Below are 17,979 nucleotides of genomic sequence, written 5' to 3' on the forward strand. Positions count from 1 at the left end.
ACGAGAGAGAGAGAGAGAGAGAGAGAGTTTTGTTTGTGTGTGTGAACTGTGTGCGTGTGCATGTGTGTTTTGTCAAGATCATTGGATGCACGTGGAAGCCTAGAAGGTAAAAAAAAAAAACAGAGAGAAATAGAATTCTTCTCAAACATGTTGTTAAGGTTTTTGTTATAATCTCAGAGTTAAATTAATGTTTTTTTTTTTTGTTGTATGTGTGTACAATTTTATATATAATAAATTTTCTTGTTCATACCAATCTTCAACCTTTTATCAGCTTCTTTACTTCTCTCCCTCTCTCTCTCTCTCTCTCTCTCTCTCTGCCACCATACCTTCTCTTCTCCTTCTCTGTTCTTTGTAAGCATTTCTCTCCCTCTTATTACTTGTTCTTATTGATAAATATTGAACTTTTACTTTTTTGGTGTAATGGGGTTAAAAATTGAGAATGTTTTATGATCTGGGTATGTCTGTATTTGTTGTGAAATTTTTTGGGTTGACTTGATTTGGTTTCATTTAGCTTGATCTCTGGAGTATAATTATCGAACCCTTTTGTTGGATTGCCTTATTGTTGTGAATTTTGACTCCATGCATCATAATTTGTTTCAGTCATTTCTAATTGTTGTTTGAATAAATTCATTCGAGTCATGGACTTTGTGGAATTTAAATGATCTAGATTTTTATGTCTACTTGATATATAATTCAATGCCTATGAGCTGCAAGGAGGGTTGCTATTTCATGCTGTGGTACACTTTCTTTTAAGCAATTATATAATTTTGTTTTTGTTTTTCAGTTTTGATTGGATTTATGTCATTTGCTTCTGATTAATGTTTCTCTTCAAGCCCGGAAACTGAAGGTGATATTGTATTCTAGGAAAACGAACCAATCTGAATTATTGTTGTTGTGCTGTTTCTGTTTCTAGGACTGAGCTGTAAAAACTTGGTGAAAGAATGTCTCTTTCTGGGGCTCATAATAATAGAGGGGAGGTGAAGGTTCGTGATAGTTTGGATGACCTTAGCACTGAGTTGGCAGACTATATTGCTGAATTATCAGAGGCATCAGTGAAGGAGAGGGGTGTCTTTGCCATTGCTTTGTCTGGTGGTTCTCTTGTTAGCTTAATGGGGTATTAGTTGCTTCCTTTTGTTGCCTGGTTTTGTTGGTTTTATGATTTTCGAGCTTTTGTTTAAATGTATGATGGAAAACAGGAAACTCTGTGATGCTCCTTACAACAAGACTGTAGACTGGTCTAAATGGTATGTATTTTGGGCTGATGAGCGTGTTGTGGCGAAAAACCATACTGACAGCAATTATAAGCTTGCTAAGGATGGCCTATTGTCCAAGGTTTGAAGCTGGACTTCATATATTCTTCTCTGTCTTTTCAATGTTAACTCTCCATATGTAGGCTGTGTTCGGTTCTTATAAATAATTTTTTTTTTTTTTTTAAAAATTAAAAAATTGGTATTCACACACTTTCACAGTTACTTTTGTACTCATAGTCTCACCCTCCACCTTGCTCTTATACGGGGAAGAGGTGTCATTTGAGCTGGAGGTCATTGGCAGTTTGGTTTCAGAAAGGCTGAAGGAGGAAGAAAGAAAATCCTTCATTTTGTGCTAATTTTCCTTGCTGGATAGGCAGATTCAGGTGTCTGTTGCAGGTTTGGCTGTGCCAATTCAAATCCACCTCAAAATTAGTCTAGATCCCACCCAATTATGGGAACTTTTACTTGGGAATAGCTTATTTGACAAATTATTTGACACCTAAAGCCTTCTTAACCCCTGTAGACAGTAATTGCTTTCTTCATGTAGAGTAATTACCAAAATACACAAGATCTAGATTTTCCCATCCATAGAAAATATTGAATGCTTCAAAACTTCAGCTGTGATCTGGAACTAAAATTTCTGAAGTAATAGGCAATTATCATATTTATTTACTCAAGTGGCTACCTAATGCTAACTAGTAGTTTCCTTAATATCTCTAGGCGCTTTTTGCAGCCCCTTTATATTTATTACAGCTTTATTGTTTGGAAATTCATGTTTGTTGAATTGGCAGCGAGGAAGAAGTTCCTTATTAAATTTAGTCTCAAATAGAGGGAATTAATATTACCAAATATTATTCTGGTTTTTATGTAGCTGTATGCAATATTTGTCTTCTTTTTAGAACTATGATAACAATCAATTTGGTTAAATTGGTACCCCTTTTCTCTAAAGAAAATGTTGCCTAGGATAAATATAAGTCTTTTTATGCTCTTTGATTTATGATCTTCTGATTTTATTATTGTTTACTTGTTCATATAGACACAAAACACTTTATTCAACTAAACTCAATGTAGCCTTGAATGTCAACTACATGGGGTTGGCCATGTATATCATGTTTCACCTTTCTATTCCATCTAGGACTGTGTCCTCCCCCCTATGTATGATAAGCAACAAGACCCCAAGGGGTTCCACAATAGGTGAGTATCATTCCTCATGAAGTGGAGGTTACCACTTTGAATCCCCTTTTCCCCCTTACCTTGTTGCTAGAACTTAATATTAATTATGTAGGTTAGCAACAAGTCAATGAGCTCTAGCTCAAATGGCACTTCTTCTTCCCACAAGAGTGGATAGAAGGTTTTGTTGAGATCTGGTGCATAGAAGCGTGGATAGAAGGTGAGGTCAATATCTTCCCTCATCACCTGCATCCATGCATCATTTGGCCTTCCTCGTGCTTAACACAACTTCAAATTGAGGAACATAACTATTGCATTGGCCTTCCTCATGTCTTTAATAATAAAGGAGTTTTATTGGCTTTCTATATGTTATTTTAGACTACTGGTAGAACTCTTTGGAATTAGTGTGATACAGCTTTTATGGAAAACTGATTCCTTGCCTTTTCCCACCGAAGAAAGAAAAATATCAAAAGTAAATTAGGAACAAAGACATTTGTTTTTAGTCTATATTATTTGATAAGCTCATTTTTAACATGCTATTTGATAAATTTTCTTAATTATTATATTTCCATAATTTTTTTCCTTTGTTGAATTTGTTGTATAGGCTGGTACTCAAAACTACCAGTTTGAGAAAGTTGTCCTGGAGAGTAGAGATCCTGAAATTCAACATCATCTTACAGTTATCTTTAGAACGACTAATTAGTGTGTTTGAATATGCTCAAGCATCTCTTTAGTTACACATTTTCTTGTGATCAGAGAACTGATCCTTATTATAAAATCAAGAAAAGATAGTCTCCTGTTACTATCTTTTGGTTCAGATGCTAAATGGGGTAGTTATATTTCTCTTTAGAGATGCCTAGCAGAAGAATTCCAGTTCAGATCTCTGTCCTATTTTGGGCAGGAAGCTCATCCTTATTAACCTAATGTATTTACATATCTTATAAGTTAAACCACAGTCTATTCTTTTGCTGCATCTTGGTATCCTCAGCAAACTCAGGATACATCATAGGTGATTTAGATTTGAAGAAGCGTGTCAAGTAGCTTAACTAAATATGCCTCTTGGCATTGAACAAGAGGCCTGGAATCAAGTCCTACTTGCAGCAAAGGATTGGAGATGGCTGCCTTCCATTGAGTAGCCTAATGTTCTCATAGCCTTCAATGGATCCCAAAATAAAAAATATTGAGATTTAAAGACCATTTAGACCATAATAATTATTGTTGATTGCTAAATTGAATATGCTAGTTTTTTCATTTAATTTTAGAGGGTGGTATATGCATGCATGTATTATGTATGTACTGTGTGTGTAATACATGCATATATGTTTGAATTATGTATCTACTGTATATTCTTTGGCACTCAACGAGAAAGCCAATATCAGAAAACACAACCATGTTAGCTTGTGTATAGAATGCTAAAGCAGAAGTTTTGCAATTTTAAAATAAACCTCTTTGAGCAGAATTCTCTGCCAAAGTTGCTTTGGTATCAGTGAATGAAAAATTAGGCAATAATGAGCATGCCTCCCTTTAAAACTACCCAAAGATTTTGTGCATATAGTGAAGATGGAATTTAATAGATGTTGAATAGGTTCTTGAAGCTTTTCTTTGCAAGATAAGTTACTTGGTAGTCTTGCTTTCATATCTTTGAGGTAGTTGGTCGGCCAAATGCTTCAACAATGTCAAACCTACTAAGAAACTTAATAAGGATGATAATTAAAATATTTGCATGGAAAATTAGAACAACCATGATTACATATGGGTATATTATACATTAGCCTCAGGTTAGTATCATTCCTATTTTCTTATATAGCAGGCATGTATTTCTTCTACTACCAAATGTATCTGATGCATTTTATTCTTTTAACTACGTATGTGCCCTTTCTTGAGATTGAACAGTCTTCCAAATAGAAAGCAGGAAATCGGAAAATGAACTATGCATTCACTTGAATATCATAGAAGTTTTAATGATTATGTTTTAGTGGGTTCCTTAGAAGTTTCAGATGCACTCTTCTGTAGTTGTACTTTCTATTGGATTGTGAAAGTGTTGAATTTAGCCAATTTACCTTATCTGGAAAGCTTTAAGTCAAGAATAGTTGGTTGCTTCATTGCAGATTTTAGAATTGTTTTAACTTTGGTCATTCTATGTTTGTAGGTGCCTGTAGTTCCCAGTCACGTGCATTCTATCAACGATTCAGTGTCAGCAGAGGAGGCTGCTGATGAGTACGAGTTTGCCATTCGACAATTAGTGAAAACTCGTGTGGTCAGTGTGTCTGACAATAGTGATTGCCCCAAGTTTGACCTCATCCTCCTTGGGATGGGCCCGGATGGCCATGTTGCCTCATTATTCCCTAACCATTCCGTGCTCAACGAGAAAGATGAATGGGTAACTTTTATTACTGATTCCCCCAAACCCCCACCTGAGAGGATCACATTCACTTTGCCTGTCATCAACTCAGCTTCAAATGTAGCTGTGGTCGTGACTGGTGACAGCAAGGCTGAGGCGGTTCACTTGGCAATCGACGATGTTGGACCTGACTGCCCATCACTGCCTGCAAGGATGGTCCAGCCAAATGGGAAGTTGGTGTGGTTTTTGGACAAGCCAGCTGCCTCAAAACTTGACCATCCTCAGCAGGGTTGAGCTGTTCTTGCCAATGTGTATGCTTGTATTTAGTGGTCGGATACACCTGTGGATCAGTTTCTCTTCCATTAGTTCCAGTCTTTTGGTGGGGTTTTTTTTTTTTTTTTTTTTTTTTTTTTTCTTTCTTTTTTTTTTTTTTTGGCCTTCTGGTTAAATTCTCCATTTTGTCTTTTCTTGTTCTTTTCTTTAGGAAGGGTTGGAGAAGTGTGATTATCCTTTTTGTAAGAAGAGGGTTAATAAAGTTGGGGTCTTAATTCTAAAGCTTTTGTTCTGGTTCCTTATAGGTTAAACTTTAGTTTGATGAGTTAAAGCCATTCAGATTTGGAATAGCAGGACCATGATATTCAACAGGATTTTTTTTTTTTTGGGTATCTTTTTCCTCCTCCCCTCATATATATAATTTATATATGTTATTCTCATTGTTGGGTGAAAATGAATTGATCTCTTACAATTAATTAATTAATTAATTAATTTCTCAAGTTAATTAATTAGATTAAATTTCATGTAATAGCGTGGTAGCACAAACAAATCACCAAATAATTAAATGTAGCGAAAAATAAATTTGGCATAGGTGATTTGTTTACGAATGGAAAAAACCATCGAGGCAAAATCCCACCGGGAGAATTTAAGGTCACCACTCCTGAAAATCTACTATTATCAATCACAAGTGGTTCCAAGTATAAACTCTATGGCCTATCTTGAAATACCAACCTACAGTTGAACCTTTACCTCAATACCCAATTGGGCTTGTATTGTAGCGGCAATCTCTCCGTTTAATGCACGAATCTCAGTACGTGACTAACTCCTTTGCATGAATCTTAGTACGTGACTAACTCACCAACTTAAGGAAGATGTTGACTTCAAAGTTCTTCAGTTCATCAACAATGAAAATCAGGAAGCTTCTTGGTCACAAAGCCTTTGGCGAAAAGACGCAGTAACTTCTATAGAGAGAATGAAGAACTAGGCCACAATATGTTTGTATTCTGTTTACATACACTTTGCATATGTTGTGCATAATATGACGGCCTTTAAAATAAGCCATATATATGTCTAGAGTTGTGAGAAAAGAAATCATACACAAATATATTACAATATACGTGTAATCAGATTTGAAAAGTTTGATTTCGTAATTCTCGACAGATACAGGTTGTGTCGAGTTTCAACATTAAATACAAGTTGTATCGAGCTTCAACATTAAATCTCGATAGAAAGGATTCTGTCGAGACTTCTGTTGAGGTTTAATGAACAACACTTCCTTCACTTATTTCTTGGTCAGACTTGCATGATTTCAATATTCAACTTGAACACTTGTTCCTTGAAGTACTAAACTCATCCTAGATCTGCCCAATTACAAGTAAAGTGCATTTTGGTCAAAAGGACTAGTTAATTACATAAAATATGTCCTAACATTCATTATACTAGTTTGCTTAGTAGTCTAATGAATGCAAAATAGAAAAATGATAAATTTAGAATTGAAACAGTAGTTCTTTTTAAAAATAAAAAAGAAAATTAGCCACTTTCTCCTGCTGGTTCTGGAGCAAGGACTATGGCGTTTGCAATATAACTAATTATGGGTTCGTTTGGATATCGTTTATTTTGTTGAAAATTAAAAATTAAAAACAATAAAAAAATTATTAATCACGCGTTTGACATTGTTCATAAGCCTAAAATCACTATTCATGGACAATGAATAGTGGCAGACGCACGTCCAGGAAAAAAAAAATGCAGAAAACACAATGCAAGAAACGCAATACCCAAACGCCACCTTATATTACAAATAGAATAGGTTTTCTTTACACTTTACTACTGTTTCATTCTCTCTCTTTAACCAAAGTATTACAAAAGTCAATATAATTTGAGATAATTGGTGATTGATAAAATTCATCAAAAGTGATTAATAGGTACCCTTGAAGTTTTATTAGGATTAAATATTGTGGTCTCAGGATACTTATTAATGCATATGGTTCAATAGTAGTTTAGAACTTAATATTGAATTATTTTACATTTATCTAATTTACACAAAATAAAATAAAATAAATGGATAGGTTTAGGAGAGGGATAAAGTTTAGTTACAAAATTGATTATAACTAAATATCTTTTTATTGGAGATGAATTTTGACAAATCCATCATTGGATTACATTTTTTTTCTTATATCCTTCATACTTGCAATATTTCTAGAAAATTAAAGACAAATAGCTTTGTCATCAATAAATTGTTTGAGTTGCAAGTTTTTGTAGTTTAAAATTATGCATAAAATATAAACTTATAGATTATATGGTAAATAATATCTTATTGACACAAAATTTGACATGTGTATTAAGAATATAAAGAATATGCAAAATATGTAGTAATGTTCATTTTATTGAGTAAAGTTGGCCTAAAATTATAATCAATTTTGTAGCTAAACTTTGTCCATTAGAAGATATTTAAATTTCACAAGTGGGATGGGTTTCAGAGAAGATAAAAGGTTCTGCTTATAAAAAAATAGAAGAATAAGTTTTACCATATTTAGCTTCAGGAAGACTTGTGTTATCCCAAACCCCATTAATATTTCTAAAGAAATCTCAATATTACCATAAAGTACTTTTGCCCACTTTTAGTAGATAAACAAATGCTAACATAAACAAATTAAGTGGGGACAAAAAAAAAAAAAAAAAACCCAAATTCAAGTGCACTTGTAGCAGGAACCCTACCAAATTCATAGATTAGTTTCTTCACCCACCCTCAATTATCCTGCATTTTAATATTTTGAAGTAATTGACACTACCCTACAAAGATAGGGACTGTACAAATGCGTGTGGTTTTCAAATTCCACAGCCACAGGGATAAGATAAGATTGACACCCCTCCTATTGTATTTATATTTTATTATGCCTGTCTAATTTATCTAAATGATCCCATGGTAGCACAAAGTTGCAACTGGACCTGATGAATATACTAAATTAGGAGTCCAAATCTTCTATTTCACTCTTCCTGCTCCATTATATACTTTATAAATAAAAACATGCCACATGTCCATCTAATTTATTAAATGCTAAATTTATGCCTTCTATTATTTCAATTTTCTAAAATAAATAAATAAATAACTCATCACATTTAGGTAATAGAAATAATAGAAGACATAATTTAACATTTAATAAATTAGATGGACATGTGACGTGTTTTTATTTGTAGAGTATATAGTGAAGTAGAAAGAGTGGGAATGAAGATTTGGACTCCTAAATTAGTGCATTGATAGTCATCCAGTGTGGTACTAACTAAGTTAAAGCTATATTCCTATCAAAAGAGGAAGATATAAGGGAGAGAGGGAGCATTAATTTAAAAGGAATAGATCTAATAAAATTAAGCTTTAGTTTTGTAGTTATTGTAGGTTTCCTAATTTATTTTAATTTTGTTTTGAATACGAGCTTTGTTTTGAATACGAGTTGAGTTATCAACGAACTAAATCATTTGTTTTACTTGATTAATTTATTTTTTTGCCATATGTAGTAAATACCATGACTTTAATTTATATCACTTCACAAGTCTAGGCTAATAATTAATAAATAAATAAAATTGAAATTTTACTCTCTTTTTTGAGAAGAAGAAGAAATTTTACTATTTGAGTTACTTAAATAGAATTATTTTCATTTATAAAATTATAAAAAATTAAGTTTACCAACCTTGTATTGTTAAAATTATATATAATTTTAGTATGAAATGGACTATTTATATTCTCAATAAATTACAAATACTAATTTGACATTTTAGGAACTTGTTTACAAATTTACCAATCCAATATTAATTCTATATATGTATATTTTTATATATGCATATATATAAATATATATATATATTATTATATATATTTTAAATTGAGCCTCATACTCACAAGATTGTTCACAAACACATTATTATGTTTGAGCTTGACTTATTTAATGATCAAGCCTAAATTTAGACTTAAGCTTGGCTTGTTTGCAAAAAAAAACGAGCATAAACAAACACTTTTCTCTTTTTTCTTAAGTTGAGGACGAGTTGTTCATAAATGACTTAGTTCATTTATCACCGTGGGAGAAGAGAGGAAGAAGATGAAAGGGATCTATTCACCAAGTTAGAGACCGAGGATCTTTGTTTGCTAAAGAGACTTTGAATTTCAATTCTCAAGATTTTATCATAGAAGCTATCCGTACAATACAAAATTGGTGTGATACAAGTAAAGCAATGTCCAGAATCCCCATCACTGGTATAAAGGAAATAGTCAATCAGAGCCCTTTAAAGGGGAAGAAAATTTCTTGAACTATCTAAGGCTTGTAACAGAATGAATTACACAAATTAGTACAACCACCTAAATCTAACTTACAGGCCTCACAGTGCGGTATTCGGTTTGTGTTATTGACCTAATGCCATTTTGATCAGGGACAACTTCTTCTTCTTCCATATCTTCTTTAGGAGGATGGCCGCGCGTTTGCCCAAGCAACCATTGGTCTATGACTCCACATTGAATTGCATACTTGATTGTCTGCTCTAGGTATCCTTTATCAGTAATTAGATGTGGCTGAACCGTCAACCTTCTCATGAGTGCTGAAAAGGTGTCGAAAAAAACAGGATTTAAAAGTAATGTCTAGTTTCAGGAAAATGTCAAAGCTCTTAGCTCCTTAGAGATCATAAGTTGAATGTGTGAGAATGAATTGCAAATAATTACATGTATGTGTCACTAATGCCACAAGATGAAGAAGCAAGAGTATCCAAATTCATAATTTTACAATTATCAACCAGTCTCTCAGTGGTAATCACTGTTTTAGGTTTTGTTTTGTGACAGATGCCTCTTTCCAAACTATTTGATGAATCATATTATTCCACTTCTTGGCATAAAGACTATGTGTCAGTTAGCAAGACTTTTTCAAACTGATTTGACTAGGCTAAAAAGCCATTCTTCAAACATTTACATGCCAAACCAGGTCATATATAATTCAGATTATATAACCACAAGATCATATAGTCATAAATAAGAATCTAATGAAATGCAAAATCGAATTTTAAGATAAAGCTATTTACTAATAAGTGACTATGAAAAAGAACTGCGTGATATGGAATTCTTTCAAATGGTGCACCAAAATGATGGCAGGAATCTACAGCTTTCAACACAGAACCTCCCCCCATTTAGAGAATAAGCAAATAGAACAATAATAGGCCTGTCACTACATTTCCAGTGTAAGCCAGCACTCCACAAAAGAAGGTTCCACCCTTAATTGAAATTATCATTATGATTCTATTAACTGATTAGAATTGCTTAAATATTTTCGGTCACCCTCAAGGTTCAACCCAAAGGCCACTTGATTTTTGTGAAGAGGTACAGATAATAGGTTCCAGTGAATGTTTGTGTAGTGTCTTCCAAGGAAATGCAGGCTAAAGAGGCCTCACATTATTGGTTCAAGTGATAATATTGATAGATATGCATATTTACAAGATTTTACCTGCAACAATGCCGTCTCCAGATGCTGACATATCACCAGTGAAAGGGGTTATTGGGGCATCCTCCATTCCCTGAATAGCACCATTGTGCTCCTCGGTGTAATAGTGTATCTTAGATGTCCCATTTGTCACAAACAAAACCTTAAGATTTTCATGCCAAAGAGGTGCAACTACTTCTGGTTGATAGTGTACAAACTTTGAGCTGGCATTATTTTTAGTGTCAAACTCCTCAGTGGGCTTGATCCCACATAAAAACTCAAGTTCTTGCTTAGTAACCTCAATAATATCTGCTAGCTTCCACACCTGTTGTATAAACATCTTGGTCTCTTCAAGAGAGTGCCATAGTGGCAATGGAAGGTTTACATCATAGAAAATAACTCCTCCCAGTTTTTTTGAGATCTTGATGGCCTGCAATGTAGTTGATCTCATATTTCGATCAAGCAGGGAATGAGTGTTGAAGTAGAACATCTTTGCCTGCATAATAAACCATTAAAAAGCTCTTTAGTCACTTGGAACATTTAGCCAGTCAAATCTGGACAACTTAAAAAAGCAGAATGTTATGCACGCATAGTCTAAGTGGGGCAAAATAAGACAAGTGCTATAATTTTACAGCAGTCCATTCTTCTTTGGATGAAATTTATAAACAGGAGAAACTGTAGCACAAAAAATTCACAAAAACGTCACAACCTCTTTCATTGTAAAGCATATAATAACATGCCAGCAAAGTCCATTCAGAGAAACTTCTATGCAGCAAGATGTTTAGAGCATCCAATGTTGAAACTCACAATATGCAGCAGGGTGCCTTTTTGATTTACTTAAAATTCAATTATCACCCACAGCATTTTTCATAAGTAAGATAATAGGAAATTTATCAATTATTAAAAAAAATAACCCTGTAATCTTTCATTAATCTTCCATATACAAAGAAAAATGTATTTTTTTTTTCTTTAATGAGAAACCGAGTCTATATCTATTCAGCTAAAATTATCATTATAGCACCAATGGAAAGGTATCAGATATAAAAACTTAAAACAAGGACCATAAGAATGAGTCAAATTTTCCTTTTGCACAGGACTGAAATCTTGTACCTCCTTTAACACGTCAATATTGATCTCAGACTTTGATAAAGAATCCTCTGCACAGGGTTTGACACAAGTCATTCTCAAGTTACCCCGTTTACCAATCTTCATCTGTGATACTGCCGTCACCCTTTTACTATCAATGCGGACTGAGCGAGTCTGGACGCTGCTCAAATTCAGATAATATAGCATTGCCCGACCATAAATGTCATCTCCAAGTTTTCCCATGAAAGCGACCTTACCACCCAAAGTTGCAAGAGCAATCGCAACACTGCCTGCAGATCCCCCAGGAGCCCTAACAAATTTTTCAGGGGCCCAATATGCATCCTTCATTCTTTCATGGATTTCGTAATCCAAAAGTCTGTTGGCAGGCCTTCCTGAGGGCACAAAAGCATGCTGTGCAGCTCCAAAGCAACAAACAAGTGGAGGCCAATCATATGTGTAACTAATATCTTCCCCCTCCTCAATTTCCAACTCTGTGTCTTCCTCATTCTCACCCTCAACATTTGCAATAAATGTAGACTCCTCATGGTCACTAAGACTAACTTCTGCTCCATTGCCCTGATCCCCCACATCACTATCATCCTTCTTCTTGGTCTTCCTTCTCCTCACCTTTTTCTCGGTTTTCTCTTCCTCCAAGCTAGTAGAAGTAGATGCAGCTATTAAATTATCAAATTGCGGATTTAGCATTTATAAGTAAGATCTAATCAAGAATGACTATAACTTCATAAACCACTTTTCATGGGACAAAACACACACCCATATTACAATTAAGAAAAATACCTTTTCTCCGAGTCCTTTGCCGGGGTTTCTTGGAATCATCAATTGATGCAGAAATGATACTTTCATCACTTGTAGCATCATTCGCTACCACCAATTCAGGGTTCTCATCTGGATTATCGTCCATTGCTTTCTTCCTAGTTCGTGTACTGGCTCGTTTACTAGTCCTAGTGGTCTTCTTCTTTACAACAGCTCCATTTTCATCTGGTGCCTCTTCAGCATCAGCTTTCTTCCTCGAAACAGAAACAACACCCAACTTCTTCTGCAATCTAAAGTCCTGAACTTGCACGAAGTTCAGCGACGTATAATTCAGCCAATTCGATTGGCTTCTGCACAGTTCAATGGCCAGATAATATAACCATTACTAAGTAGTTTAGTTAATAACATAAGAGTAGTTAAAATATGAAGTGTAACTAACTTAGTTTCCTAGGTTTCTAACAGAAAATTCAGTTTCTTTTCAAATATCCCATACTAAAAACATCAATAAAAGCACAAAACAAAAAACTTTGTCCAACAAAACCCAGTCAAGATTTTATCTTTTATTGTGTTTTGTTAAGCTTAATTTGCATAGCCAATTAAGTACAACATGGGTTCTGTGCAGAACAAAAAAGGGGTTGATTTATACATGTATAATTCATATTATTTCAAATGAGAGAGAGAGAGAGAGAGAGAGAGAGAACCTGGGAAATGAAAGAAAGTGAGTGAAAGACAGAGAAGCCATTAGACAGAGCTTGAAAGAGCTCTCTCTCCCTTTCGAGCAAGTTGAGACTAGTGGGTGTTTCTCTTAGTAGTCTTAGCCATGGCTATGCCTATTATTTGTATCAGTTAGTGTCAGTGGGTTTAAGAGTGAAGGTGGAAAAAGGGTTTTATGGATGAGGCCAGGGCTTAACAGTTTTTACAAGAACTTGCGATGGGAAGGGAATTCTTATCATCAGGACGGTGCGTTTTAATGCCACTCTGCATAAAACGACTGGGTGTTGAAAGAGATGGTAGTCGTTTTAAGTGGAGGGAGAGAAAGGGCAACACCTTTAGTTTTAGTTAATACTTTTTTTTTTCTTTGAAAGAGGAAATTTATTTTTACAACCATAGCTTTGGTTTGCATGTAACCCATTTTTGTTTTTGTATTATTTTTTAAGCTGGTAGTTCATTTCAAATGATAGTTCAATAATAATGATATCATTTGTGGTGTTTAATGTTCGTCATTTGAACTCATATCTTTCCTACCCCTATTATCTACCTATAAAAAAAAAAAAAAAAAAAAAAACTGATTTGGAGGTCTAGGGTTCTTAGTTCTTCTTACCCCATAGATAAAGGATAATTCCGGGAGGAATCCTTTAGGATAGTCTCAATGTGTTGACTAGAAGTTTGATCCCACGACCTCATGGATCACATGAGATGAGATGATGTATTTAATAGTTTATGCATTTAAAATATGTATCTATGGTTATTTGAATTTGAATCATCACATAATGAGTTTAAAATGACTTTGTTGTGTAGGAACCACTTTTTTTGGTTAAGGAGAAAACTTAGGTACAATACCTTATATATATATATATATATATTTTAAGTTTTCTTCTTAAAATTCAGTCATGTGGCTTTTTGCTTATGGATGAAAGTGTTTTTTTAGTCAATTACAACTACAAAGCTGAATTTTAAGAAGGAAATTTATGAAATAACATCTAATTACTGTAACTAAGTTTTACCCTTTAATTAAAAAATTGTTGATGGTACTAGTTCTCTATAGCTCAAACAAGTATTTCAAATTATCATTAAGAATATTGAATGATTTTGTGCTTGTCATATTGATTATGTATATCCTTTACTCTTTTGTAGTTTGGGCAGATGTGGACACATTATGTATATCCTTTACCCTTTTGTAGTTTGGGCAGATGTGGACACATAGGTCAAAGGATTTAGATTAGGGGAAATTGTAAATCAAACGTTGAGATTGAAAATTTCAAGAGTCATTTTTTAATCTTAGCCATTGAATAAAAAATCTTTTTAAATTTTTCAGCATTTTACCATTTTACTTTTACATTGATCTCAATCCTAGTTCAAAAGGCAACAACAAGAAAAGGAGTTGCAACGAATCTAGGCAGAGAATTGGGCCGAGGCTGCAGAGGAGTTGCATCAAAAGAAAATGGCCCAAGAGCAAGAAGGGGAAAAGAAAGATAAAGAGATGAAGGATGATCCCATGGTAAGGGCAGAAGCTGAGGTTTTGAAAACAAGAATGATTAATTCTTCTTATCTAACCAATTTGAGCACTTGAATCCTTTTTTATTTTTTAAATCAAATCTCTGTAATCTGTTACAATTCTCACTGTAGAAATTTGCTACTGAAATGAAAGCTTTTTAATCCTCTAGATGAGCATTTGCTTCTCCTATGGATCTATCCGAATGATTTAGAGTCCGTTTGGATAGAACTTATTGCTGAAAACTGAAAACTGAAAACACTGTACAAAAATAATTTTTTAATGTGTAAAAATTACTGTTCATCCCAAAAAGTACTGTTTATTGGCCTAAAATCACTGTTCATGGCCAATGAACAGTGACATATGCGCGTGGAAAAAAAAAAAAAAACGGGCTGGACGTGGACGTGCTGTGCTATCCAAACGCATTCTTAATCAGTTTGATTTCTTAACTTCCTGCTTCATGGGTAGTGGAAACGTCCCATCATCTCAATTTTATGCTCACACAATGCTTACACAATGGCTGCAAGTGTTCTCATTTTTGGTTTTGCATGTGTCATAATTTTGAAAATTTGAAATAGTGTCTTGAAAACACGATTTTGTAATTTAACTAAAATCTTGTTTAAATACCGTTTACTTTGTTAAAACTGAAAAATTATTGTTGAAAGTACTGTAAATAAATATAAAAGTTAGTTAAAATAATATAGTAGGATCTATGAATAATATCAAAAAGTGCAGTGGGGCCATAAATAGTAGCAAAATAAGTTGAATAATGAAATAATTTTAAGTTTTAATCCTAATCCAAACGCACACTTAACTTTTATTACTACTTGCTTCCATGTACACCACTGCAGGCTAAATCCAAACTTTGTATAAGCCAGGTGGTTTTCCTTCATACTATCTCCTTTTTTATCAATGCATGTTTATTTGATATTAAAAAAAGAAAAGAAAAGATTAGATGGACCCTTTTTTTTTTTTTATCAACTTTTATCATAAGGATTAGATGAAGAATTTGAATTATAATTAAATTAAGATTTTATCAACTTAAAAAAAAAATTGCAATTTGGCAAAGCCACTTGGCACAATTATAGCTTCTAAGCCAAACTTTTATTATATAATATATATAATATGATGATATGATATAATATGATAGAAAAAATAAAAGATAAAAATATTTTCAAGAAAATGGAATGTGTTTGAAGAAACTTCGAACACAAAGGCTATCATGGTAATATAATTATTTCACGCTAGAACAAAGATAAAATATTGTTGTTTTGCATCTGGTTATGATCACAATTCTAATGACTACAAGGTGGTTAGAACTATCACTTATATGACATCTATTGAACTTTCAATCATAGACGACAAATACAATTTGTTCATATTTACACCTTAAGTACCGATTCCTGGAGGCAAATTGACACCGCTTTTGCATTTCATTTGTCCTCAGGAATAATTTTCCACAAAAATAATTTGTGTGGTTTAGAAAAAGATTATTGTAAACATCAAAATTTTTATAATGTATCTACAACCATCCAATTGATCATGATTGAGTATCTTTGATCAATTGGACGGTCTATGGATACATCATATAAATTTTGATGTTTACAATGATATTGCAACTTATATTAATGATGTGTTTATTAATTTTAGATTTCAATTCATTCTCTATTTCTTCTTGGATGTTCAAGAAATAGAGAATAAGAAGTTAAGTAGGAGTAGAATTTTTATGATTAGTTTATTATAATTATGTTTGTATAAGAAGTTAAGTAGGAGTAGATGTCTTTTACAGACGTTCATAATGTTTATATATGCATAGAGAAGACATGATTAGCGTTTTACAAATATCAACGATCAATTGTGAGAGAGATGGAGAGGTCCAGGTTTTATTTACCGCAAGACTTGTTGGAAGAGATTTTGTCAAGGCTTCCGGTGAAATCTTTGATGCGTTTCAAGTGCGTAAAAAAATCATGGTCTAATCTTCTTCAAAACCGAAGCTTCATTGAAAAACAGTACTACTACCGTTGTTCTCAAACGCATCCAAGTCTTCTCGCTGAGAGCTTGGACTATACTATCTGGGGCTCACCTATCACCCCAAGGTATTTCTTATCATTGCACTCTCATCCCAATGATGATGAAGAAGAGAGGACGACCATGGTTGCCATGACCACCCGCTTACCCCGCATGTGTGTTTGCATCAATGGCATAATTTGTCTTGCTGGTTCATTCGTTGGCTTCAATGGCTTTGTGTTATGGAATCCAGCAATTAGACAATATAAGCTCGTTTCCTATCCCAATTTTTATTTTCCAGCTGCCGATAGTTTTGATTGTTTTGCATTTGGTTATGATCACATATCTGACGACTACAAGGCGGTTAGTATTTGCGCCCGTTACTGGAATACGGGCTATTCATTCATATTTATGGATTCGCATGTTCATGTCTACAGCCTAAGTACTGATTCTTGGAGGCAAATCAACCCTGCTTTTGATCAGTCAGACGTTCGTTTGCATTCTTATCAGAATGGAACATACTTGAATGGAGTTCATCATTGGCTCGGTTTACTCATGGACAAGTTCGGACAGAGTGAATGTGAGATAATTGTATCCTTTGACATGGGCAATGAGGTGTTTCAAGTAACAAAGTTGCCAGAGTTGGACAATGTTCTTCGTGAGAAGCATAAATTTTTTGCTGCGTTCAATGGATGCCTTGCTTTGATTTTTGTTGATAAGATAGAAGAGACCTTGGAGAACGTTTTTGATATATGGGTGATGTGTGAATTTGGGGTCAAGGAATCTTGGACCAAACAACTCGTAATTATCACACCTCAATTTGAAATTGAGAGACCACTGGGATTTGCCAAAAATGAAGAACTTTTTCTGCTATCTAAAGATAGACACGCAATATTCTTGTATAATATTGGTTCTCAAGAAATCAAGAATCTTCCATTTAGAGGACTTCTAAACTTGAACCGCAAAGGGCATGTTAGAGTTTACGTGGAGAGCCTGGTTTCATTCACGGGTGGATATGTATTTCAATATAATCAGGCTCCTAATGATTTGTATAACATATTGCAACTTATTGTACCCTAGTATTAATGCTTGTTAAACTTCGATTCTTTATTCCTATTCAATCTTTGTAATTTGTAGTTTTAGATGGATTAGTAAATTGTTAGTTTTTTATACATTGGAGTTTGATAGAATTTTGGGGAGATAATTATGTGGAACATTTTGGTTATGTTTATTGGGAAATATAATTGTTTTAGTAGTGATTCTAGGTAAAGTTAGAGTGAGAGTTATAAGAGCCATTTGTTTAGGTGTTTAGATTGCACAGAACAGTTTGCGAATCGCAATTGTGGGATTGCATTTTCAATTCCGCAGATTTTTGTGATTCCAAAAATGAATTTTTTTACTGCTTTTTCAGCATTG

The 17,979-nt window shown here is 33.8% G+C and overlaps 3 protein-coding genes across 3 annotated transcripts; 2 read left to right on the top strand and 1 right to left on the bottom strand.

Annotated features, from left to right (window-relative positions):
- The first annotated feature begins 216 nt into the window (after nucleotides 1-216).
- On the top strand, nucleotides 217-5,321 carry LOC142629702 (putative 6-phosphogluconolactonase 1). The gene is made up of 4 exons (XM_075803743.1): nucleotides 217-351; nucleotides 914-1,114; nucleotides 1,197-1,332; nucleotides 4,570-5,321. Exons 2-4 carry the CDS (start codon nucleotides 942-944, stop codon nucleotides 5,053-5,055), a joined length of 795 nt encoding a protein of 264 aa, XP_075659858.1. The 5' UTR covers nucleotides 217-351; nucleotides 914-941; the 3' UTR covers nucleotides 5,056-5,321.
- A 3,840-nt stretch (nucleotides 5,322-9,161) lies between these two features.
- Nucleotides 9,162-13,214, bottom strand: LOC142626977 (fructokinase-like 2, chloroplastic). Its single transcript, XM_075800749.1, has 5 exons — nucleotides 13,046-13,214; nucleotides 12,369-12,694; nucleotides 11,595-12,244; nucleotides 10,509-10,980; nucleotides 9,162-9,615 (listed from the first exon to the last, which is right to left on the bottom strand). The coding sequence occupies exons 1-5, from the start codon at nucleotides 13,084-13,086 to the stop codon at nucleotides 9,386-9,388; spliced, it is 1,719 nt and encodes a 572-aa protein (XP_075656864.1). The 5' UTR covers nucleotides 13,087-13,214; the 3' UTR covers nucleotides 9,162-9,385.
- Nucleotides 13,215-16,422: 3,208 nt separating this feature from the next.
- Nucleotides 16,423-17,643, top strand: LOC142629238 (F-box/kelch-repeat protein At3g06240-like). Its single transcript, XM_075803195.1, has one exon. It carries the CDS (start codon nucleotides 16,423-16,425, stop codon nucleotides 17,641-17,643), a length of 1,221 nt encoding a protein of 406 aa, XP_075659310.1.
- Nucleotides 17,644-17,979: the final 336 nt, after the last annotated feature.

This window comes from Castanea sativa, chromosome 3 (assembly GCF_040712315.1).
Source record: "Castanea sativa cultivar Marrone di Chiusa Pesio chromosome 3, ASM4071231v1".
Classification (NCBI taxonomy): Eukaryota; Viridiplantae; Streptophyta; class Magnoliopsida; order Fagales; family Fagaceae; genus Castanea; species Castanea sativa.

Coding starts and splice junctions, on each gene's coding strand:
- LOC142626977 (XM_075800749.1), bottom strand. CDS start 13,086: ATGGCTTCTCTGTCTTTCACTCACTTTCTTTCATTTCCCAG. Junction 12,245..12,368: donor GCAAAGGACTCGGAGAAAAG/GTATTTTTCTTA, acceptor ATAATTTAATAG/CTGCATCTACTTCTACTAGC. Junction 10,981..11,594: donor ATATTGACGTGTTAAAGGAG/GTACAAGATTTC, acceptor TTTATTATGCAG/GCAAAGATGTTCTACTTCAA.
- LOC142629702 (XM_075803743.1), top strand. CDS start 942: ATGTCTCTTTCTGGGGCTCATAATAATAGAGGGGAGGTGAAGGTTCGT. Junction 1,115..1,196: donor TCTCTTGTTAGCTTAATGGG/GTATTAGTTGCT, acceptor GATGGAAAACAG/GAAACTCTGTGATGCTCCTT. Junction 1,333..4,569: donor AGGATGGCCTATTGTCCAAG/GTTTGAAGCTGG, acceptor CTATGTTTGTAG/GTGCCTGTAGTTCCCAGTCA.
- LOC142629238 (XM_075803195.1), top strand. CDS start 16,423: ATGGAGAGGTCCAGGTTTTATTTACCGCAAGACTTGTTGGAAGAGATT.